General features: G+C 41.6%; 1 protein-coding gene across 1 annotated transcript in view; it reads left to right on the forward strand.

Annotated features, from left to right (window-relative positions):
* The window catches only part of ITPK1 (inositol-tetrakisphosphate 1-kinase), a 121,255-nt gene that overhangs the window by 8,450 nt on the left and 87,019 nt on the right, over window positions 1-25,786 (forward strand). Inside the window, exon 2 of the mRNA XM_083737035.1 lies at window positions 24,206-24,230. Coding sequence (XP_083593161.1) covers window positions 24,206-24,230 — 25 coding nt within the window. The remainder of the gene's footprint in view (window positions 1-24,205; window positions 24,231-25,786) is intronic.

Consider the following 25,786-nt stretch of genomic DNA (forward strand, 5'->3'; position numbering starts at 1 on the left):
AAACATCGTGATATACTGATACATAACGATGTCTGAAATAAGGATGGAACTACTGTAGAGGCATTGACTGGCTTCACGGTTTTTCCTGCATTGCGATTTTTGCATAGCACCCCCCCTCAATAATTCACGATATATTGCAAGATCAAAAATTATGAAACCAATACCACGTTATGGACTTCAAACCCGCTTTAGATGACATATCACCCTGCCTTAACGCACACCATGACTCGTGATGCTGATGATAATTTATTATGTATACCCCGCCTATCTGGCTGGGTTTCCCCAGCCACTCTGGGCAGCTCCCAACAGAATATTAAAAATGTGATAAAACACCAGACATTAAAAACTCCCCTAAACAGGGCCGCCTTCAGATGTCTTTTAAAAGTCAGATAGTTGTTTATTTCCTTGACATCTGATATATTGCCAGGACAAAAATTATGAAATCGATATCACAATAAGGATTTCAAACAGGTTTTGGATAGTATATTGATATATTGCCCAGCCCTACCAGTAAAATGGCTGGAATTGCCACTGCCGCAGGAAAAAGTGGAACATGCGTTTTCTTATCAAGTGCTATAAGGGTGTTTGAATTCCAGGCGGAAAAACGATCTACAGTTGTGATGTGGTTGAATGAGGAGGGTGGGCCACAGCTCAGCGGTAGAGTATCTGCTTTGTAAGCAGAAGGTCCTAGGTTCAGCCCCCAAGTAGGGTTGGTGAAATCCTGGAGGGCCGATTCCAGTCAGTGTAGAATAGACAATACTGGTATAAGCCAGCTTCCCATGGCTGGTATCTGAACTGAATGTGAAGCCAGTCCACTGCAGGGCACAGTCCATTTCTCTTCTTCCCCTGCTCTCTTGCCTAGGTTAGCCAGATCACCTCAGGTAGATGTGGGTGAAAGTTACAGACTGATGTCATGCTTGTGCCGAGAGTGAGAGGGAAACTGCAAGGAAAAAAAACCTTGAGTCTCTGTTCCTCCTTCCTCTTGAAATCAGCCATTGTGTGCTTAGTCGGAACGGAACGTTTTCTCTGTAGTCATTATGAGAGCATAGGGTCAGCTGGCCGGATTTGAGACACAGGCCCTCAGTTGCTGATGGCTCCATTAGCATAAACATCTGCCATAGCTTGGTGGTAGGGCACATGCTTCGCACACGGAACCTAGGAACCGGTCTTGCACCAAATCAGACCACTGATCCCTCTAACTTGGTATTGTCAACACTGACTTGCACAATTTCTTCAAGGTCTTCCCTAGTCCTGCCTGAAGATGTCAGAGATTGAACCCAGATCCATTTGCATACAAAGCTATACACTCTGCTGCTGAACGATAAGTACAGTGGTACCTCCGGTTACATACGCTTCAGGTTACAGATTCCCCTAACTCATAAATAGTACCTCAGGTTAAGAACTTCGCTTCAGGATGAGAACAGAAATCGCATGGTGGCGGTGTGGTAGCAGCGGGAGGCCCCATTAGCTAAAGTGGTTATTCAGGTTAAGATCAGTTTCAGGTTAAGATCGGACCTCCGGAACGAATTAAGTACGTAACCAGAGGTACCACTGTATATGCAGCCGTTTTATTCAAGTGTAAGATTCTAGGTTCAGTTCCCTGGCGTCTCAAATAGGACTGAGAAAGACCCCCCCCTCCTCCTCTGAAATCCTGATGCTGTACTAAGGAAACTGTGCTAAGCTAGATGAACCTATGGTCTGATGCCTGAATAAGGTAGCTTCCGAGGTTCCTTTCTATATTGTTAAATATTGTCGTTGCTTCATATAAGACCACATTGTATAAATGAACTGGATTAACTTGGCCACAGAACAGGCTTGTCCATAAAGTCAAAGAAATAGGTTGGAATATTTTAGATTTGCCCTTTTCTCCCCATAAAAGTCTGCAAATAGCTTTTATATGCCATGAGTATATAATGTTCCTCAGCCCTTTTGTTTCTCTTTTGGAGGAAGGAGCATATTGCGTTACACCCTGCAACAACCAGGCAGTGAGCTGTTGGCGTTATGCAATGCCAAGAACTAAGTGTGTGCTGTTGAATATGAAATTCTAAAAATTCTGTGACAAAGGATAGGTGAGAGCTAACAGTGTCTGCATTATTCTAGCTTCTTGCATCCAGTGGAAATATACACCATGGCTAGTAAACTTGCATTGCAGAGTATTTTTCCCAAATGCTGAATTTAATTGCTTTCTCGTAGTGTGTCATGGCCTGTGCCTTTGTGGAGAATCCCAGTTACCTTATGGAGTTGCCCACTTACATATTTACTTATTGCATTTTTACCCCACCTTTTCTTCAAGGAGCCCCAGGTTCTCCTCCTTTTTTAATTCCCACAGCAACCCATTGAGGTAGGTTAGGCTGAGAGGCAGTGACTGGCTTAAGGTCACCCAATGAGCATCATGTCTAGGTGGGGATTTGAATCCTGGTGTCTCGGGTTCTTGTCTGATACAGGAATCTACAAATGCTGTCCCATCTTCATCTACTTTTGACCTGTAGTCCTACCTCACTGAAATCTAAATCTTAACACCCATGCGGTTGGTGTAAGGTTGGCGTGTTTGTTGTTGAAATCCAGGCCATGTGCCAGTTTAGCCTCATCTTCAGGAAATGACTCACAATAAAGAGTTCTTGCCTTCCTCCTAAAATTCAGGTTTGTCTAGTATGTAGGGGAAAGTGGTTCCATAGCTTTGGGGAAAAGGTAAGAGAAGTATAGAATTCTGTACACTATGTACATCATGGTGAATTTTACATGTAGCGTAACCTCAGACTATGGCTTGGCACATGTGAATAAGCTTTGGTGTATACAGAGCGAAAATTGCAGCTGTTTCATTCTCCTCTTAGTCCTGCTGTTTCCATTCTCCTTGGAGCTAAGTGTTGCATGTTAGCCTGGGCTTATACAGTGGTATCTTGGGTTACATACGCTTCAGGTTACAGACTCCGCCAACCCAGAAATAGTACCTTGGGTTAAGAACTTTGCTTCAGGATGAGAACAGAAATCGTGGCGCGGCAGCAGCGGGAGGCCCCATTAGCTAAAGTGGTGCTTCAGGTTAACAACAGTTTCAGATTAAGAATGGACCTCCGGAACGAATTAAGTACATAACCAGAGGTACCACTGTAGTTTGTTTCACTTGAAACAAACCATTAGCAATAAGTCAAGAACAAACCTTGGCTATACTCCTGGCAAGTTTGGAGCAAGGCATATAATGAGTCTTGGTTTGCACATAATGGTAAGCCAAACCATGGCTAAGATCTGGGTAGCAGGACTGGGGGAGGAGTATAGCAGCTGTGATTTTTGCTCTGTGTACCCACTGGTTTACTCATTCACACTAAGCTGCAGTTTGGCTTAGTGGTATGTGCAAACCAGGGCAATGTTTATGTGTTTGTAAGTTCCTCCCTTCTCTTTCCTGCATGGATTCCTCACCACTGTTCCATCAGTATTGCCCCTGCATCAAAGTTAATGTCAACCATGGTTAGCTTTAAGCAGAGTTTGAAATCCTGGGGTGAATCTGGCTTGCAGATTGGGTTTTCTTCTTTAGGTAACAGTTGTTAGGTTTTACTTGGCATGAATGCCATGCTACACCATGGTTAGCAGATGTCTATAAGAAATAGGAAGCGTGATTCCACCCCCAGATCCTTTGTCTATTGCATGGTTAAGGGATTGCGTGAAATATAGTAAGTCTCCATGAGGCTTTTGTTTCTTTGAAATCTGGCATTGTAGAAAAAGTCCCATGGAGATCAGAAGCAACCACCCTCTGGGACCTGTCCGTTGAGAATGAGCAAAATCACTCGAGTGATCCTGCAATCATTTAGCTGTTCGTGCAGCCGTAACACAGACATTCAGATCATTACTCAAACTGAAGGTTTGCAGTTCCTGAACACTTAAGGTTTTGAAATACAGTGTTTTGTACTTCATTCATATAGTGTGCAAAAAATGGTAACTGGTCCTTCCGTGTTAGGATAAAGTAACTGCAGGAATCCTCTTAAAATATATGAGTAGCTGCTACTTACTAGTTTAAAGATGCTAATCTTTTCCATGTATGTGGGTAAAAAAATTTCATTGCACAACCGGATAAGGCAGTGCAACTTGGGTTTCCTTAGAGTTCAGTATAGTTCATCAGGGTTAATGAAGTTCTTGTACTTGAATAGCATGTAATACAGGACTATAATTTATCTAATCTTGACATTATCACCATGCTGGGAATTAAGGACATGATAAGAGCCCTGATGAACCAAACTGGAGGCCAGCAGTCTCTTCTCACAGTGGCCAACCAGGGGAAGCTATTGGAAGCTTGCAAGCAAGATGGAACAATTCAGATTTGGTGGTGATTCCGCCAGTGAAAAAGGAACCCTCCAGACTAGGAACTTAGGAAGAGCTCTGTTAGATCTTGTCCAATATCCTGGTATTTCCATTAGGCAACCAGATGTCTCTAGGAAGCCTACAACCAGGACCTGAGTAAATCAGTCACATGGGGCTGTATCTAGTGGATCCCCTGAAATGAAAAGACATGACTGGTTTAGGCCTGTCAATTTCAGTGGGTCTACTTTGAGTATAACTTAGTTGGCATTTAGTTTTCTGGACTTTTTCTTAGGCAATGTAAGGGTGGGTTTGGAGTGGACAGGAACTGCCTTGTGTACCACAAGCTAATTCTGACTGCCTAGAAACTCCAAAATTGCTAGTAAAGAGAAGGAGCAACTCTGGAAGTTCCTGCTGGGTTTTTGTTTTCAGCCAAAGGCTCATGGCTCCCCTGGTCAGGTGAGAGCTCTGAACTTTTTGGTGAAAACAGAGGAAGGGAGCACACTGGCTGCTGTACAAGTTACTCATTTCCCCCCACTGCCAGTCCATTAACCACTTCTGCCCCTAGTGGTGAGGAGGAATAGTAGCAGCCAATGCAGCTGCTTCTCCCCCCTCTTCTTTTGGGTTTTTGTTCTCCTAAAAGGGCTTGCATCTTCCATCTGTGGATTTCAAAGGGGTTGAGTGTGCCCAATATTGTGTAGGATCAGACTTTAAATGTGTTGAAGCTTATCAAGCAAGTTCCACTGGCAAGAATTGTGTTTTAGAAAAGCCTTTGTTGAGTGAGTGATTCTGTCTCAAACCATATATGTGTCTATCAACCTGCTGTAAGAGAGGCTTTGTTACAGTTTACTGGGTTAGCTTTAGGCATAGGCCTGGTTTGCACGTAACACTAACCCATGGTTCATAATTATGCTTTACTGATTAATCATCTGAATCTGGGCCAGTGGAATAACTGTGGTTTATTAACCATGAACAAACAACTCTGCAAGTCATGGTTTGTTGTTGCTTTATAAACTGTAAATAATACTTAGCACTGTTTTGTGCAGTGTTAGAAATTAGCCAGGCACGATTCTCACATTGAGATTTGTTCTTTAAATATATAGTAGTATAGAAATGAAATAATAATAATGTAAATACAAATAATAGTGAAAAATAAATTCCACTAGGGAAAGAAACAGTGCCTAGACATTCCACTGTGGAGACCATATTCTAGGTTTAACGTGCCATTTGGCAAGTAGATTACATACCTGAGTTTCTAACATGGGTGTTGTTGTTTTTTGCTACCCTGAGGGTCACTTTACTGAGTCATTAAGCTAGAATCTTCCTTTAATAAAAAACGTTGGAACTTATAAATTTCAACTCTGCCCTGTCTTCAAATGAGGATAGTTGTGCCTCTTAACAAGTGAAGGAAAACTCGTATCAAAACCAAAATAGATAGTTGTATGCATTTAATTAATGGTATTAGATAAATAATAAAAAAGATAGTTGTATGCATTTAATAAATCAGTGTTAGGTACTACTTTTGCTATTAGGCAAACAAGTGCAGTTCTAATTTCTCTGTACCAGGAGTGGTCAACATGGCACCCCCCCAGAAGTTGTTGGACTCCAAATCCCATCAGCCCCAGCCAGCAAGGCCAAAGGTCAAGTGTGTTGAGAGTTGTCGCCCAGCACTATCTAGAGGGTACAACATTGGCAACATCTGCTCTTTTGAGCATTAACACAACAATCTTTTGAGCATTAACACAACAAGGAGTTGTGGGATAGAAGGCTCTAGTGGAATTGCACCAATTATTTTCATTGCTTTTTTACTTACTCAGAAACGCTTGTTTCCTTATTAGCCTGTCCCCTTGTATGTACACATTTGCACAATGGACATTGTTTAGTGGGAGAGAGTTGGCACAGGAACCTTTTCCTGTAATATATTTTTCTTTTCTGCCTTGAAGTTGAAAAGTAACAGCCAACATAACTCCACGTTTGCCTGGCCAACTCCCACCATGATGTCTGTTGCTGACATGATAATTAAACATATTCTTCATTTTCATCACCCCTGGTTGGTATATTTGGCAGGATTCTGTTTCACTTGGTTCCAAGTTGAAATCCTTTCTGTGTGCACCTCTGGCATCTGCAGGAGAGTGGTAAAGTAACATTTAAACAGGAAAATGTGCAGGGCAAGGAGGCAGGAATGTAAAGTTCAGATCTAGGCTGTTGGTTTATTTACATCTCTTTTCCAAGGATGCTCCTTAACTTTCATGTCTGCCGTCTCAAATGTGAAATAGGTGATGCAGCAGCAACAAGAACTACTGCTATTTTAGGCTGCATCAATGGAAGTATAGTGTCCAGATCAAGGGGGGTAATCATACTACTCTAGTCTGCCTTGGTCAGACCATACCTGGAATTGTTGTTGTTTAGTCGTTTAGTCATGTCCGACTCTTCGTGACCCCATGGACCAGAGCACCCCAGGCACTTCTGTCTTCCACTGCCTCCCGCAGTTTGGTCAAACTCATGCTGGTAGCTTCGCAAACACTATCCAACCATCTTGTCCTCTGTCGTCCCCTTCTCCTTGTACCCTCAATCTTTCCCAACATCAGGGTCTTTTCCAGGGAGTTTTCTCTTCTCGTGAGGTGGCCAGAGTATTAGAGCCTCAGCTACACGATCTGTCCTTCCAGTGAGCACTCAGGGCTGATTTCCTTAAGAATGGAGAGGTTTGATCTTCTTGCAGTCCATGGGACTCTCAAGAGTCTCCTTCAGCACTAACACCTGGAATACTATGTTCAATTCTGGGTACCACAATTTAAGAAGGACATTGACAAACTGGAACGTGTGCAGAGGAGGCGACCAAGATGATCAAGGGTCTGGAAACCAAGCCTTATGAGGAGCTGGTTTCAATGCTGGTGACACCACAACTTGTCCACTACACTAAGCTAGCTTAAGAGGCAATGGGCAGACTATGCCGTATGAGGCAGACACCACACACTACCTCATAGTAAGGCTGTTAGAATATTGAAATACTGTGTCCAGTTCTGAGCACCGCAGTTTAAGAAGGATATTGACAAGCTGGAACATGTGCAGAGGAGGGCGACCAAGATGATCAAGGGTCTGGAAACCAAGCCTTATGAGGAGCACTTGAAGGAGCTGGGTATGTTCAGCCTGGAAAAGAGGAGACTGAGAGGAGAGATGATAGCCATCTTCAAATATCTGAAGGGCTGTCACATGGGAGATGGAGCAAGCTTGTTTTCTCCTGCTCTGGAGGCTAGGACTCGAACCAGTGGCTTCAAGTTACAAGAAAGGAGATTTCGGCTAAACATCAGGAAGAACTTTCTGACAGTAATAGCCCAACAGCAAATAGTCAAAGGTCAGTTTGCTGCAGCCATGCAAGCAGAGACCTGTTGGGAGCTATCCAGTTATTTGTCTGATGTTCCCTTCTAACTTTTGATCAAAACCGAAGCCTGGTTTTCTTCCCAGAGCCAATAGACAGTTTCCTACATAAGTATATAAATCTTTAAAACAAAATGCTTAAAACTCTCTTTTCTTTTTTCTCTCCTCCATACTCACTCCCTGCCTGTTGCAATTAAATGAAAAGTACGTTAAATAAAGTATATGTTGGATAATGTATTTATGGAGGTTCTCTTTATTTAATCAAAGTTGCATTCTAGTTTTTGTTTGGTGCATCGAATATTGGGCAAAAGCACTTCAAATGTTTGATTTGCAAAAATAAACAGCTTTTGCACTCACTGCATTCTGTGATTTAATGCAAACACTTGCTTTCAGTTTAGAGGTCCCTAATCTGTTCCTAAGAATGCAACCAGTGCGTTTATAGAACCCATAAGAATAATTAAATTGCAGTCATGGGTGGAGGGATGCTTCGTCCCCCCCATCCCCCCCAAACGAAACCAAAGAATGGTATTAATGTGTTGCACTGGGAGATATTTTCAGTTAACTGCATGTTATTCATTCCTGAAGAATCTGAAGCAATGTCTGTGTGTGGGTGTCTCTAGAGTCAGGGTGACAGCAGTATCCTGCAGGAGATAATTATTTGAGTATTTATGATGCAACAGTGATGATGGTGCTCTTGGGTTAGCCTGAACTGCATCTTTCCCATTGCTCCCCTCCCGCCCTTTGAACTGAGCAAACTTATTGAGTTCAGTTGATTAAATCTGGTAACTGTGTTATAAACTTTTTTTTTAAAAAAAAATCAAATTTATTGCTGCTAACCTATGCTAGAAAAGTTCCAGAAAGGCATCTGGAAACTCGAATTGGCATTTTAAAAATTTGCGGTTTAGGTGTTTCATTTTAAGTTCCTCCATTTTCCTCACTAGGCAGTTAAAAAAAAATTGCTTGCCCTATGATGAGTTTATAAATAGATGATCAAACTGACTTAAATAACGCAAATTACTTGGGAGTGTCACCCATTTCATTTGAACAGAAGAGTTAGTAATTTAAATGCACAAAAATTGAACCTGTTTTTTATACTGCTGCTGTTACTGTGTTGTCTTCTGTCCATCTCCCTGGCAGACAAAGGTTCAATGTCTTGGAGAAGCTAAAGTATTTCTTCCTGACCCATCACCCAGAGAATTGTAATTGATATTTGAAGTAACTCTTCCCATGATGGAAACATTTTTTAAAATAATAATAATAATAATAATAATAATAATAATAATAACAACAACAACAACAACAACAACAACAACAATAACAATAATAATTGGAGTTATTCAAGTTACTAGATAGGGTAGAAAGAATACAGATCTTGATTAAGGAAGCCATCATAAAATGTATTCTAGCCCTCTGCAAAATATCTGGTAGTCCATACATACCAGATGTGTGTTAGTCACATTGGTGCTGAAGATGGAACAACAGAGCCAAGGCTGATGGTGCAATTACCGGTAGGTAGAGGAAGCAGTGGTGGCATTTGGCTTAAGTACCAGGGCACAGAGTCTCCCCCCACCCCTAGTCTTTCCATGCCATCTTCCCCTCTTTCGAGCTCAGAGCGGCATTTTATTCCCACCAGAACCCTGTGAGCTTCACCCAGTTTGCGTCCCAGCTGATGAGGGCTTATGGGCATCCAAGTCCAAAATGAGGACATTGGCCTCATTCACACATGACAGTAAACCATAGTTAATGGTATACCGTGATTGCGTCCTTTTGGCCTGTTTCACTTCTTCCCACCTGCACATGGAGGATGCAAACAACAATTCCTGGCTTAGATATGTGTCCCTTAAGCCTAAGGCACTGCTTGAAACCTTATGTTCCAGCTCAATCACTGATATTATCTGCAGGAGCATTGCAGCAATTTCCTGAGTTGATGTTCCTCGTTTGACAACAGCAAGAAACTGAGTCTTTAGTGTCATCAGTCCAGTCCTGTGGAATACTCCGTCAACAGAGATTTGTGCAAGAATACATCTTTCCACGATAGTTACCTGATTTCCGATTTTAACTCTCCCCCCTCCTATGGTTTTTATTGTACAGTCGTAGCTTGGATCATGCGCCTTGCGAGTCGAACGTTTTGGCTCCCAAATGCTGCAAACCTGGAAGTGAGTTTTCCAGTTTGCGAACATTCTTTGGAACCCAAACCTCTGACGCAGCTTCCAATTGGCTGCAGGAGCTTCCTGCAGCCAACTGGAAGTTGTGCCTTGGTTTCCAAACATTTTGGAAGTCGAACAGACTTCCGGAAAGGATTCCGTTCGACTTCTGAGGTACGACTGTATTGTTTTTATATACAAATTTTGCAAATCCGTCTGATTTTTAAAAAATGGATTAGTGGTATATAAGTGCTTAAAATAAAATAAATGAATAAAATGAATGACATATCTGATTACCATTTGCTAGGGAACAAGAATAGAAGAGGGCTACGGTCTTGCTTTGTGGGCTTACCATATTCATTTAGTGGGCCACTGTGTAGATGCCCTTAGGTTCATCGTTTTGTGCTCCTCCTCCTCTCCTAACCTTAATTTCCACCAGACTTGAAACCAGCTTCAATTCTAGTTAAAATCAAAAACCTGTTGATAAAAGCTGTTGGGGTGAATTCACACTTGAGAGGGGAAGGACCATATGATTCAAGGCTGACATTCTACTTTTCTAAACTTGTGTTTCTGAGGCAGAGCTCTTTTTTCACTGCAATCTTCCAGGAGGTTCCTGTTAGTCATAGAGTAACTATGACTAAGTTTCTCATTTACTGGCCACATCAATAATTTTTTCATATAGTTGCCACAGCACTGTAAATCACCGCCAATCTTCCCTTTATCTAGAAGCAAAGCGTCACTATACCGGAATGTCTCTGGCTGATTGTTCTGATAAGGTTCAAGAATGAGATTTTTGAATGCCGGTGTCTTAAATGAAAGGAAGTTTAGTCAATCCCTCTCTGATATTCAGGTGAAATGAAAATGAATAAGATAAGGGTTTGTGCTACAATAACTTCCAGCAGTTCTGCTATTAGGAAGGCGCAATGGTTTTGTGCCAGCTAAGATTCTTCAGATGGAGTGAGTTTAGGACTGTTGACCACTAATACTTTATCTTTCGGGTGCTTTTGAATCTGCTGTTTTCATGGGCCCCAGTGCCAATAGGCTAGATTATCGAGGCCTCCAACTGCACCTTCATTCATTTCATTCACATTTGCTCTTGCACAGGGGAGCTACCTTCTGTTCACCTTGGTATAAATGGGTTGCCAGATACCCCTGGGAAATTAAAGGTGGTCAGACACCTTGTGGATCGTAAGCGTGTCTGCAGTTGCACACATCTTATGCTCCAGATGGTGTATGAGGTCGATTTTGACCGTGACTGTTAGACTCTTGCTGAAGATTTAGTCACCACAAGTTAATGATCTTCTGGGGTCATAAAACAACAATGAACTTTGCATCTTCACTAGCAGCTGAGGGCCTAAGAGGCTTTTAGCTACTCAAAAGAAATGTGAGTAGTAACAACAGTTTCTCCAGATACAGTGCTGAGCCAGGAATTCAGAAATTGATGGTGGTAGTGGGGGTGGGGAAACACTGCCCCCCCATCCCGGCCCCAAGTGTGTTAAGTCAGTAAGAGGTGATCAAAGCAACTGCATTGAAGGTTTTGTTCTAGAGCTGGAAATTAATGAGCCTCCTTGCTATGTGTTGTATTGAATAGGTGCAAAAACTGATTTTTTTTTCTCTCTCTCTGGCTTCTTCAATGCTTATAAAAGTGACCTGAAGCCATTTTTTGGTGGCACGGAGCTGCAATCCCCCCCCCCCCCGACTTTATCTCACTAGCTATAAATGCAAAAGTCGAAAATTGCTGTGTGGTAGTGGAAGAAAATACATTTAATAGTGTTGAGTTTCAAGATAGTGGCTGTGTCGAGATTTAAAGATAGCCCAAGTGAATGTGTACTTCATTCCCCATCAGATTCTTAACCCTCTCAAACTTAAGATATTTATAATACTTGATTGGGGTTGTTTACAGATCTAGTAAGGAATCCAGGGACGAGATGGTCTTGGGTAAATAATCTGTTTTAGAGACCTCTAGTCCTACATCTGCTGTATTCGAAACCTCAACTGGGTCACTAACTCTCATTAATGTTTATGTTTCAAACAACATTGGTGCCAAAAGGGACAGTTTGTCTACACACAGAGATATCTCTTGATCAACCGTGGAACAGGTCCCGACAGAATTCCACAAGAATTGTTCTGGCCCAGTGCTGAATTATTTGCTGCAAGGCACTCTTTCAGAAGCATAAACAAGATTATTCTGAATAATTCAGTAACAGGAAGAAGTTCATAGAATTACATAAGACTCTTTGGGAGTTTTTTCCCCCTCCCAAAATATTGAAAGATCTGTAACTTGCAATTTACGCATGGAAACTTTGCAACCATCAAGGTATGTTCAAATATGGCTTTCCAAAACCCAACCCTACACCAGCTTTTCATACATGCCACATCTCATGTGCTTTTGTCAAGTTTGGAAAGAGAAGCTATGCTTGAACTGGACAGCTCACAGCTGTGAGCTTATGAGTAATTCTGTTAAATTCATAGAATTACTTAAGAGTTTGTGGGAGATTCCACCAAGGGATTCTTCAGCTTGCAATTGGCATGTTGAAACTTCACAACCATCAAGATACTGAGACATGTTCAAATATGGCCTTCTACAATCTCCCCCACCCTATTCCTCAGCCCCCAGATCATCAGTTTCGGACATATGTCACATTTCTGGCCAGCTCACAACTATGGTCTTGTGACTAATTTGGCCACAATTTGCTATAAGTGTATCCTTTTCCCATAAGCCAAAGGCTGCATTTCGACATAGCGAGAACGAGTGTTGGCCTTGTGTGCTTGGTATGGCTATGAGGAGTGTATGGCTATGAGGAGAATGGAAATGGCTACCTCTGTTTTGTCTAAAATGCAGCTTGACATTTTCATCCTGAATTGCAGTTAATTTTAACTATGGTTAGTCATGGGTGTAGCCAGGATTTTTGTGGGGGGGGGCAGGCCTTTTGTGGGGGGGGGCAGAACCTCAATTTGCTATTTATTTTTATTTTAATGGGACAGCTGCCCCCCCTGCCCTCCCTTGGCTAAGCCCATTTGGCTAAGCCCAGCTTCATAAACTCTGACTGGAAGTTGACTTGCTTCAACAAACCATAAGGTTAACCCTGTTTTGTTTGGGTTTGGGTGACACAGCTAGAATTGGAAGGCCGGGGGGGGGGGCTATTGGGGGGGAGCAGAAGTCCTGTCACACAAGTGGACATCCTTGTGCTGATGGTATGGTGGCTTAGTGCTACGCTGGAAACAAGGCATAATAATTTTCAGAATACATGACATTTTTCTTTACTCTAATGTTAATGGCTTCTTCTGGTTTTTTAAATTGATCCTTATGAACTGCCAAAACCAGAGGCTACAGGTCCCTTGGTGTTCACTAGCTTGTATCTCTATTTATAACAACAAAATTAAAATATATGATGATGATGATGATGATGAATATACACCACCCTACACCTGCAGGTCTCAGGGCAGTTCACAGGACGAAATCAGAGTATAAAACCACAAAGTACATAATCAAAATAAAAACAACAATCATCCAATAAACCCCTCCAGCACATTTTAAAAGCACATAGGATGTCAATCAAATCATCCAAAGGCCTGATTAAAGAGGAAATTTTTGCCTGGCACCTAAAGGTGTATAACGAAGTGACTCGATCCATAAAGGGTGAGATTTTTTTTTGATTTTTTCTTTGAAGTATGACACATTTTTCAATTTCCCCTCAAATTTCTCCCCCCCCCCCCCGAAAACCTCTCAAGGGAAAAACGCCATCTTTTCCCATAGCTTCAGAATTTCTGGAATTTTTATATCTTTAGACACAGTAAGCTGTGACTGACCTAAAATGAAAGCAAAGGTTCCCAAACTCCGTGTGGCCGTGTCAGAGGCTTGTTATCGTAATGCTAACCTTAATCCTCTTTTGAAATATCTGCTGTTCCCTTTTTTTAAAAAATAAATAAATCCCAGAACAAATGGATGTTTAACACATTCTATTTTGTCTTGAACATCGGATAAAAGTATTATTTAATATAGCAAAACCTTTCTGGGTCGGACTGTTCCAACAAGTATCTCAGTTAATTATTTTCTGAAGAAAGGAAGTATCTAAGTATCTAAGTATTCTGGGACAGCACCACATCGCTTACCCCTGTCCTAGGGTCTAAGCACCATTAAGTGCTCTGTAATTTATATTTTTATTTTTTTGGCTTTGATTTGGCAGCTCAGCGTATACCGGCACCAAATGCTCAACAAAATGACGTTTGGATCGCAGGAAGTTCTGAATCCACGTTTCTGATACTTTTTTGGGGGCAGCAAAGATGTTTTATGACTTGTACAGTGGAATGCTGTTGTTTTGGACAATCTGCGCTTCTTTGGCTGTCTTTATAGGGCACCGTGATTCGTATTAAATTGGTTTGCCAATGCCTCTCCTTGTAATAATGGAAAATTTCAACTGAGGACACTCTGTCTTCACTGCAGCTGTGTCTGTGGTGGCCCTTCCAAGCTCTTTCAGTTCTAACGCTTGGAACGAGAGTCATTTGACCTGTTGGAGCTTGAGCATTTGGTGTTTGTAGTACACAGTGAATCATCCACCTTTTTGTTTTTCCTTGGGACTCTATGGGAAAGTTAGCCACAGACTGATTAGAGAACCAGTATATACCTTTAAAAAAAAAAAAAGATACCTAGGATTACGGTTAGTCTGGAATGTATTACTGATGTCTCTGCCCTCCCTGCTTTTAATCTTTGCTTCAATGTTTCATACCTGTTTTCTGTGATGATTTTGCTTTATGCTTGGTTTTGCATTACAAACACCCACCCACCCACCCCTGGCTTCCACTCCTTCAGCCTCATATACTTCCACTCCTCAGCCTCATATACTGTATATGAAACAGAGGTTATCTTGATGCAAATGGGCTAGATGACCTTCAGGATCACTTCCAACTCTACAATTCTATGAAATCCCACAAGTTTTTGTGCTGACGAATGACAGAGATTAAGAGCCACTGGAAACAAAGTTCTGTTTAATCAAACGTGATCAAGTTAATAGCTTGTTCTTGTTCAACTTAACATGTAATGTTGTTGTCAGAATTAGATTTTGGTTCACCCAGCTTTAGGGTGTGTTTTGACCTCTTTTAGTTTAGGATAGCACGATTCACTTTCGTTTTTGTTTTAGGTGAGTGCTCAGGAGTCTTAAAGGCGCCTGTGGTTTGCAAACATGTCATTTTTCATTATGTTCCTTAAAAGGGTCTGGACCCTGTACTTTGCTGTGCTAATGGCAGATCAGCATTTCTTTGGTCTTCCCCTTTCAAACATATGTGTACTATATAGTAGCAGACCGTGGAAATTCAGCTTATTATACTGATATGTGATACAGTCATTAGTGTGCTGGAATAAGACCTGGGAGACCAGGGTTCAAACCCCTATGCAGCCATGAAATTCACCGAGTGACCTTGGACCTGTCACTCACTCTCAGCCTAACCTACCTCAAAGGCTTGTTGTGGGGATTAAGTGGGTAGGAGCAGAACTATGCATGCCACCTTGAGCTTCTTGGAGGGAAAGTGGGATATAAATGCAAAAATAAAATATGAAATCAACATGGGATGTGTCTTCTTCATTGGAGGCTTTTAAGCAGAGGTTGGATGGCCATCTGTCATGGATGCTTTAGTTGAGATTCCTGCATTGCTGAGGGTTGGACTATATCAGGCATAGGCAAACTCGGCCTGCCAAATGTTTTGGGACTACAACTCCCATCATCCCTGACCACTGGTCCTGTTAGCTAGGGATGATTGGAGTTGTAGTCCCAAAACATCTGGAGGGCCGAGTTTGCCTATGCCTGGACTATACGGTCCCTTCCAGTTCTGCAATTCTATGATTCTATAATTCGTGGAATGGATAATAAAACAAGTGTGAATTGCGGCCAAATCACCTAACTGTGGGATGAATCTTAGCTGAATGAAGAAATTGCCTTAGGTGGTTTGCTGCTTCAGCCTATGGAGGCTAATCCTATATCACAGGATCAGCAGGGTTGATTTGTGAATTAAAATTTGCGCATTCTGAGTATGAAGCCAAAACATGAAGGAAAAGACTCAGTGCTGGATTGAGAAGGTGTAGACCACATCCATTTTGGTAGTTTGGGCAATCCTCAATTGATGCCCTTCCAAAAGGAGCTCAGCTTCCTCAGCACCCACTGTGTAGCTCCTCACACAAGACTAGCTCCTTAGTCCTGCCCAAATTGATGAAGATTGGGTTTGTCTCTTTTATTCAGTAACAAGGGAGAGATCTTTCTCAGCAGTGGCACCCCAAATATGGAATGCCCTCCCTAAACCGTCTCATGTGATGCCTACAAAAACAACCCTGGGATGGCTCTGTTGACACGAGACTCTTGATCTGAGGGTCCGAGTTTGAGACCCACGTTGGGCAAAAATTCCTGTATTGCAGGGGCTTGGACTAGATGACTCTTGTCGTCCCTTCCAACTCTATAATTCTATGATTCTGTAGCCTAGTGATCCTCCTGCAGTAGGAGAAAGAAGAACAAAGCTGGCAGATGGCAAGAGGCACAACTTGGAGCCTTCAATCTGCTCTTTTTATATAAGCACCTAAACTCCACTAAATAATCACAGGCTGTTGGACAGAACATTTTGTGGGTGGGGGGACAGGAACAGGGTCAGACCTTTAAGAAAATACACACATGGATAAGCCCTAAGGCACAGTAGGATTTTCTACATACTGTGTTTACTATATTTGGTTCACTTCAGGCAGTTCTACCTACAGTCCTCTGGGATGGAAGGTCAGGTTAGGTGGAAGTAAAAAAACATTGCATTGATGTCAAGAACCAGCCCTTAACACTGTTTATTGTTTGAGTAAGATTTGCAGTACATAGATGCTTGGGGAATTGCTATTCTTATTTGAAACTTTCTTGCAGACAAATTCACTTTGTTAAGACATCTTGCAAGGTAAGTGTGTCTGGGTTGAGTCTCTAGAGACCTATGCAGGCACACATCAGCAGTTCCGGAAAGTGTCAAAGGGTATATAAAGAAGCTCGTTCAATTTCCCACCAAGGAAATTCATTCAGTTGCATGGCGCTAATCTGACCCGGGATCTTCCTTTTGACCGCAATCTGCCACATGGGACCTAGTTTTAATTTAATTCTCTCTGTGTGTGTGAGAGAGAGCCAGACAGACTGTTTAAAGTTGTTTGTTCTCCCTAGGAAACCCCGGGGAATTGCATTCCTGTGTGTTTGGAATGGTGGGAATAGAGAAAGCCAACAACATAAATCTTAGAGTCTGCGCCAAACTACAATTCCCAAGACTTCGAAGAAAAGCCGTAAAACTAGTGTAGAACTGGGATAAACCTGCTACCCCTAGTCTGTCTCCCCTTTTCTGTTTTTCAACATCTTCTTTTGAAAAGTCACATGTTTTGTGTCTTGGCTGCAACTTACTACAGTGGTACCTCGTGTTACGTACTTAATCCGTTCCAGAGGTCTGTTCATAATAGAAAACCGCTCGTAACATGAGACGTGCTTCCTCTAATGGTGCCTGCCGCGCCGCCAGAGCGCAACTTCCACTCGCATCCTGGGGCAAAGGTTGCAACAAGGGGGCATCTACTTCCGGGTTAGTGGAGCACGTATGTGGGGGACAGTATGTAACACGAGGTACCACTGTATAGGAACTGACTAAACCATTTGGAAACGAATAGTATACAGTGGTGCCTCGCTAGACGAAAAGAATTTGTTCCGCGATTCTCTTCGTCTAGCGGTTTTTTCGTCTTGCGAAGCAAGCCCATTGACAGCTTAGCGGATTAGCGCTACAGCTGTCAAGCGGCTTCCAGCGATTAGCTGTTAAGCGGCTTATCAGCGGAACAGCTGATAAGCGGCTTAGCGGCTTAAGAAAAGGGTGAAAAAAGCGAAAAAACCCCACGGGGGGATGCAATATTTTTTTCGTCTTGCGAAGCAACCCCATAGGGAAATTTGTTTTGTGAAGCGCCTCCAAAACGGAAAACCCTTTTGTCTAGCGGGTTTTTCGTCTTGCGAGGCGTTCGTCTTGCGGGGCACCACTGTATTTCCTGTTGTTGCTCTCCACCTAAAGAGAATTTTGTTGGATGAGTTGCATTGTGTAGCTAAAATGAGCTTAGTTTAATGTAGCCATCCCATAGACATCCGACTGGCAATTTTGGGGACAAAATGCTAGATTTAGATGGGCCTTTGGTCTGATCTGCTACTATTCTCCTCACGCTCTTGTGTGCGTAGCAGTTAGTGGGGATGTTTGGAGACTGCTGTGATGCCACTTAGAAGTCATTTCCTGTGTATAGATTTAAAAGCAGTCTGCTGCGTTGGTGGGATGAAAAGTTAAAACCTATAAAAGCAACTCTCACCCCCAAAGTGCTTGACAGAGGCAATGTTTGAAGCAATGTTTTCAACTTATACCCTGGTTCTCCTTTCCTTATCCTTCCCTTTTTCTTTTTAAAAAAATAGTTAATATTAGCATATGCAAATTTATTTATTTAGAAAATTAATATACAGTGCTGCTGAGCATTTTTGGCAAAAATGGCTATAAAATCAAAAAGCAATAAAATACAAATAAAGATCAGAATGCAATGAATATGCTTAAAACCTATCAATTAAAACGATGCCCTTGGGTAAAGAAGATTTTAGGAAATATTTGAGGCATCCAACAATTTCATTTACCTACATAGCAATCCCTCTGTGGCTTAATTTAGGTTTAGGTGACCCTACAGGTAGTTCACCTGTAATTTTCATGAAAAGTCTATTGGAATGAGATGAGCCAGAATCTATTTTTCTGAATCTAAATCAGTAATGCTTATTTAAGTTTGGTGGGTCTACCACCCACCCCCAGAACTACATTGAGCAGCAGCAGACACAAGCTACTTCTACTCTAGAAGAGTTGGTTTCTTTTATACTGTGTATTTTGGGATAGCTCCTTACAGAGCAGTTTACAAAATTTAAATGCAATCCACACAATACAAGATCAGTAAAACCAATACAATCACAAATTAACATTAAAATAGTATAGTTTTTAAAGTCTTATTGCCAGCACATCCAGATTAAAAATGAAGCTCCTGTTTCTTTTGTGTCCAGTGTAAACACAAAAGAAAAGCTTATGTTTCCTGTTCTATTGTCACCCAAGTTATAGAGGAACTGTTGATGTATTGCATTAACATGTCGGTTATATTACGTGCATCTTTATCTGTTTTAAGCAAGCCCTTCAACTGGCTGTTGAATGTGAAACTAATAAAATATCCAGTGAAGTATTGGCCGAATATATTTTTAGCAATATCCATTGAGGTTCAGGCAGACTTCTACTCATGCTCTGGGACTTTTCTTTCCTCCCCTCTGCTCCAGAAGTTCCCCCAACCATCCAGAGCAGATTTTGGGGGCATACAAGGGACTGTGGAAGCCAGGAGTAGAAGACAACACACCACTTAGATGTCACCCAGGCCTCTTGTTCCAACTGTTCAATAATGTGCTTTTTGTTTTGTTTTCGGAAGTACACTATGCCTTTGTCAATCCTTCAGCATGTAAGAATATTGGGTATGCCCACCAGTGCCATTGCAGTTGTATATTCAATACCTCCAAGAGCACATTGGCTGTGCTTGTGTGTGGCTATAGTTAGCTGGTATATCTGTAGCAATGCTGTTATCTTCCTGTCTGGCGATGACTATCATGACAAAAATGAGGTTATGCATGGACAGTTTATTGCTCCAGTTCTGTGTCCCAAGAATTCCAGCGCTGAAAAACATGGACAGTCATTCAGAGATTATTTCTTTCTCCATCTCTGTGATTCACCTATAACAAGTTATTGTGGCGTTTCATTTTCAGGGAACAATCTCTGGTATGTAAGGAAGGGTGATAAATGCTTTCTCAACAGCTGATTCCTAGCCAGCTGGGGCAGTGGCCCAGGAGTCTTACAACGTTAATCCCCAGTGTCAAGAATGTTGACTCAACTCTTCCCGGTATGAACATTACAGGTCTATTTTACGATCCTGTCGCCTTGATTATAGTTGACTCCACCCCACCAGCCCCATGCATGTCAGAAGCCTTTTAAAATTGAATGCTGAGGTTTTTGTAGCGTGGTTTTTTTTTATATAAAAAACAAGGCCTTGTAACTTACGTAAGGGTTTCAACGGGGCAGCCCTTGTGCTGCTAACTCTATACTGTCAAAGCCCTCTAATCTAATCCAAAACAGGAAGACTGCAAGTAACGTAAGTTCAAGAGGAAAAGGATTATAATGCCTCTGTACGTGAGAGGCCTAGTGCTCTATTGTGGCTTAGGAAATTCTGACCGAGTCAGGGTCAAACCATCTATCAATATCTTCTAAGGGAGATGCCTAGGAGAACGCCTGGGGCCTCTTCTCGTGCTGCTTTTTATATGCACGTGTCTCTTAAAAGCACTACTCGGTGTTTTTGAATAAATCTAATGTGTTCTAAAGGAACTTTATTGATTTAAATCTTGCTGATAAAAAAAATATCTAGGAAAACACCAAGGGAGGCGGCATTGCACTGCACAAGACAACTGGTCCATCTGGACCAGTATTTATTGACACTGGCTGGCAGCAGCTTTCGGGAGCTTGGGGAAAAGTTCCTTTCCCCCACACCTAATTCTTTAGCCAGGGATGAAAACTGACGCCACATGCAAGGGATGTTTTCTATCACCAAGTTATGGCTCCTGACACAGAGATCTGAAATTTCTCCTCCCCATAATTCCATTTCTCTCTATATATATTTTGACACACCTGTGACACAGTCCCTTCATTAGAAAGCAAGATCCATTCAAAGTTCTTTCTTTCTTTCTTTCTTTCTTTCTTTCTTTCTTTCTTTCTTTCTTTCTTTCTTTCTTTCTTTCCTCCCTCAACTTTTCGTCCTCACTGCCTCACAAATTATAGAGCCTTCTCCTCAAAAGAGAGCCATTTCCCTGCTTGTCACACCACCCCGGTTTTCTTCTCATGTGCCTTTTTCTTCATGGGTGTCCAGAGGCATTTTTTCCAGGGTGTGTGTGGTGGGGGAGGGATGTGAAATAAAACAGTGTTGGGGAGAGTAAGCTAGTTACTCACAGAAAAAATAATAATAATAAATGCCTGCACATTTTGACTTATACTTCAGGTTCTACAAATGTTAGAAACGTAACTCTTTTTTTTTAAAAAAAAAAGGAAAGGTGGGAATCTGGGGGGTTATGGTTAATGGGGGGGGGCAGCATTTGTCCCCATGGCCACCCATGCTTTCCTTGCACCTGTTGGGGCAGCCCTCCCAAATCCATTCCCAGAGTTCTTCCAAGTTCTCTCTTGCTTTATTTGTCCCTGTCTCGCTTAATTTATCTACATTCCCTCCCAATATTTTTCCAGAGGTGTTGTTTTTCTCTCCCCTGTCTCCCCCTTTAATCTTTGCCTCATTTCTGTTTCATTGCACTTATAAGATACCCCCTGACCTTCCCTAGGCCACTTACACCCCCTGTTTGGTTTGCATCTCAGTCTCTGAACAGCCCATAATATAAATAAAAGTGAATTTCAAAAAAAATTTAAGGAGGCAGTTTCCTGCTTACACACATGTGCCCTTCACGCTTGATGAGGTGTGTATGTGTTTAGTATTCAGGATAGGCATATACAAGAACAAACTAGTAAAATGAGAATCTGCCTTTAGGCTTGGAATATCTTGAATTCCTTTCCAACCCCCATGACAGCATATCTGGTAGTCATACGACAACCGCAACTACTGTCGTTTTCTACTTAAGTCATTTTGTAGCCATAACATGCAGCGTACGAAACCATGTTTGTTCTGTGTGTCATGTTACACTTTTTTTTTGAGGAAAATATGATTCTCCTGTTGACATTTGCTCTTCCCCAGTCGTTTCTGCATCCAGCGCGATGGCAGGGCATGTTAACATTATGCACGGTTCTGCTTTCTGAGAATGTGGAGTCAAAGCTTTCATATTCCCTTTTGAGTCACAAGGGGGAAGGAGGCAGGGTTAGAAACTCAGATATATAAGTTAATGGCTCCTTAAACCTAGATTAGGGCCGCCACAACGGTATGTCTAGATTCCATTCCCTGCCCAGTGGAGATGATGATGATGATTAATTTCATTTCTATAGCATTTTATATTTTAAAGAAAAAACCTCAGAACGGTTTGCAACAAATTAAAACATCAAATAAAACAATCCAGAATAAAACAAATTCAAGCTTCAAGCAAAATATTTCAGATCCTCCTCTAAGTGACATTTTGCTTTCCCCATATTTATTCAGTGTTGGGCTAGGACCTGGGAGATCAGGGTTCAAATCCCCACTCAGTCATGAAGCGCACTGGGTGATCTTGGGCCTCTTAACCCACCTCACAGGGTTATTGTAGGAATTAGCTGAGGGTGGGTGGGTGAACCATGTACTCATTGGAAGAAAAGGTGGGATTTAGATGCAATAAATAAGCTTTTCTGTTTACTAGCTTAAGAAAGCTGGAGGGGCCAGCCAGATGGAGATATCAGTCACTAGCCTGGCATCCAGAAATCTCCATGTCGTCGCAGTTGGACCCATGCCAGGAGCAAAACGCACCTGGCGCCTGGCTAATTTCTAACACTTGGAGGGAAGGAGATCATGCCTGAAAGACAAGGCAGAGATATCACTGCCCTAGAGCTGTAAATCAGGGGTAGGGAACCTGCAGCCTTCCAGATATTGGATTCCAACTTCCATTTCCCCTGACTGTTGCCCATGCAGACTGGAATTGGTGAGAGTTGGGGCCCAAGAACAGCTAGAGTCCCCATCCCTGCTAAAATTAATTCAACAGCAGATTTTTCTTTTAACAAAGAAAGCCGATTAGGTTTTTTTTTCCTCCTTTGGTTTTCAAAGATGAAATTTGTATTTCAATTAGAAGAAGGTTACATCAGAATTATAAAGCATCTGTGAATAATTTAGAAACCAAATCAAAATAGTTGTCCTTCACAGTGATCACATTTTCTTACTGTTTGGTGTAAGAAATTAGTGGACGTAAGTAGCCAAGAATGCGCCTGCCTTTTTCATTTGAACTTCGATTTTTTATTTTGCACTGGAATATGCACTAGTAAATCAGTGATCATATTTTGTTAATTGGCACTATAAAGAACTTTCAAAAACACCTTAAGTGTATCGACCATCAGTTTGTTGCTATTTGCTCCATTTGAAAGCATAATAAAAATATGTGATGGGGTGGTTAGGGACATGTGTCACTCTTCAAAAATGACTTCATGGTTGGTGATTTCTACCCTCATATTGTTGCCAGCTTGCTTATTATAAACATCTAATAGCCTGACATGCTTCAGATAATATAGAAATAAGAATAATGTATACCACGGTTGCATGTTTATACTGATTGATTGATTTGATAGCAAATAATGGGTGATATTCAGCTGTGTTTTAGTCAGAGTGGAACCCTTGAAATGAATGGACCTAACCCTGCTCATTAATTCCAGTGTGTTTGATAAAGCCTAGCAGAATACCTCTCGCTGTCTTTCAGTATCGAGATTTGTAGTTATTATTTTATAGATTTCTAGTATGTATTTTAATGATTAGTTGTCATCCTAAGAAGCCAACGTTAAGATTCCAATATTTAAAATAGCGGCAAAAATAATTAACAACAATAAAATAATCTAGAATAAAATGGTTATTTAAAATGACAGTCATAAAACCATCTGAATGTAGACTAAAATAATAATAATAAATGTTTGGAGCTTTACGAAAGGACAGTCTGATGGGGGATATGAATTTTCTTGGAGATTGCAGCAGACCTTTCAATGATGATGATGATGATGATGATGATGATGAATAATTTATTATTTATACCCGGCCCATCTAGCTGGGTTTCCCCAGCCACTCTGGGCGGCTTCCAACAAAGATTAAAAATACATTAAAGCATCAGTTATTAAAAACTTCCCTAAAGAGAGCTGCCTTCAGATGTCTTCTAAATGTCAGATAGTTGTTTATCTCTTTGACATCTGATGTGAGGGCGTTCCACAGGGCGGGCGCCACTACCGAGAAGGCCCTCTGCCTGGTTCCCTGTAACTTGGCTTCTTACGGTGAGGGAACTGCCAGAAGGCCCTCAGAGCTGGATCTCAGTGTCCAGGCTGAACGATGGTGGTGGAGACGCTCCTTCAGGTATACTGGGCCAAGGCCATTTAGGGCTTTAAAGCTGACCATAGGATGTCCTCCTTTTTTTGAACTTGGAGTAGAAACATTGAAGTCTGCAAAAGTTCCATTCATTGGGTTGGCCATGCTCCTAAAAATCTGCCATCTGTGTCTAGAAAGTTTAGAATGACATTATTCTCCTGCATCTGTATGTAATATCAGGTTGTAGACAGTTCAGTTTCCCCCAGCCTGGAATATGCTGTTTCTTAAAAAAGAAACTAAGGCAATAGCTGAATTTAATTTTTTAATAAATAACTGTATTTTTCTACCATTTCTTTTTCAGGAAAAGAGGGATAGAAGTTATACAGGTGAGTACAATTGTTTTCTCACCACCCAATTCTTTAAAGGGGCTTTCTTTCTAAATCTCTTTATCTATATTTGGTATCACTGCTTTTCAAGTTTTCCTTGCTTTGCGGTGACGGACTTGTACTTCTAATGCTGGATTGCAGATAGGTTTCATTATGCCATAGTATTGCAATTATGGGGTGGAAGCAGGCATTGCAAAAAAAAAACCAACAACACATGGTTTCCAGAGCACACTGCATTGCTTTTGGCACTCAAATTATGAGAACGTAGGGAGCTCCTAGTGCAATTCTCAGTATCTCCTTCTGGCTCCACCTATTTGTAGCCAAATCATGCCCTCCAGTAGCCTTTTAAAAAGAGGGTCTAGGGGGGTAGCCTCCCTCTGCCCCCCTGTAATCCAGGTAATATGGTTATTCCCCCTGTCCTGCCTTTCCCTTGTAATGTGGTGATGAAACACACAATGGGTTGTGTGTCTTATTACTATGTGTGATGGGGAGAAGAGGAGATATTAGGCAGAACGTCGCAGGAGAAACCATCTGTTGTTGGCAGTGCCTTATCTACACCCAAAGGGTGATATTCATTGTTAGTCATACTCTGAGCAAAGGCATCGAAATCAGTGGATTTAAGGTGTTGAAGTCCATTGACTTCCATGAATCTACTCTATGATTGATGTTGGAGATCACCCAAAGACTTAAGGGAAGGGAAAACCCCCCTATTATTAATGAATGCACAAAATGTGCCAGTGGAAAGAACAGAAAATGAAATACTTTATAACAATATGCTGTTATAAATGTCTACAAGCATCTGGACTTGGCTAATGTCAGAAGGTCTACAGTGCTTTATAACCCGTTCCCCTGACTCAGTAGGAGTCACCCGGTGAAGTTTGCTTTAATTAAAAATTGTAATCCTTGGCTCCAGTCATCCATCTAATTCTTGGAGCTCAAAAATAGGGCAGCAGTGTCTCACTGAATGAAGAATCCAGATCCATGACTAATATTGATCAGCTGGAGATGGTGTACAATGACTGGTGTTGGTTCTTTTTCTTCTTCTGTGTTCCAGTGACATTAGTGCAAAGCAAAGGTTTTGCTGTAAAGGGATGGAGTATATTTTTTTCAGTGCCTCATAGTAAAAAAAACTTCAGTTATTGCTAGTGAATCCTGTTTGAAGATTATTATTCGGGAACAAAATTTTGTACTTCAGAATAAGTGTAATACAGTGGTACCTCTGGTTATGTACTTAATTCGTTCCGGAGGTCCATTCTTAACCTGAAACTGTTCTTAACCTGAGGTACCACTTTAGCTAATGGCACTTCCCGCTGCGCCGCCGGAGCACGATTTCTGTTCTCATCCTGAAGCAAAGTTCTTAACCTGAGGTACTACTTCCGGGTTAGTGGAGTCTGTAACCTGAAGCATCTGTAACCTGAGGTACCACTGTAGTTACAAAAGCATAGGGAGGAGATGCTTACAGTTGCATGCGGAACTGGAGTTACTACTTGGATAAAATCACCAGAAGAAATGGCTAAAGCTTTTCTTGCTTTCAATTCAGAGGGGCTAGTTTTATG

The sequence above is a fragment of the Podarcis gaigeae genome (genome assembly GCF_964106915.1).
Source record: "Podarcis gaigeae genome assembly, chromosome: 1".
NCBI classification, from domain to species: Eukaryota; Metazoa; Chordata; class Lepidosauria; order Squamata; family Lacertidae; genus Podarcis; species Podarcis gaigeae.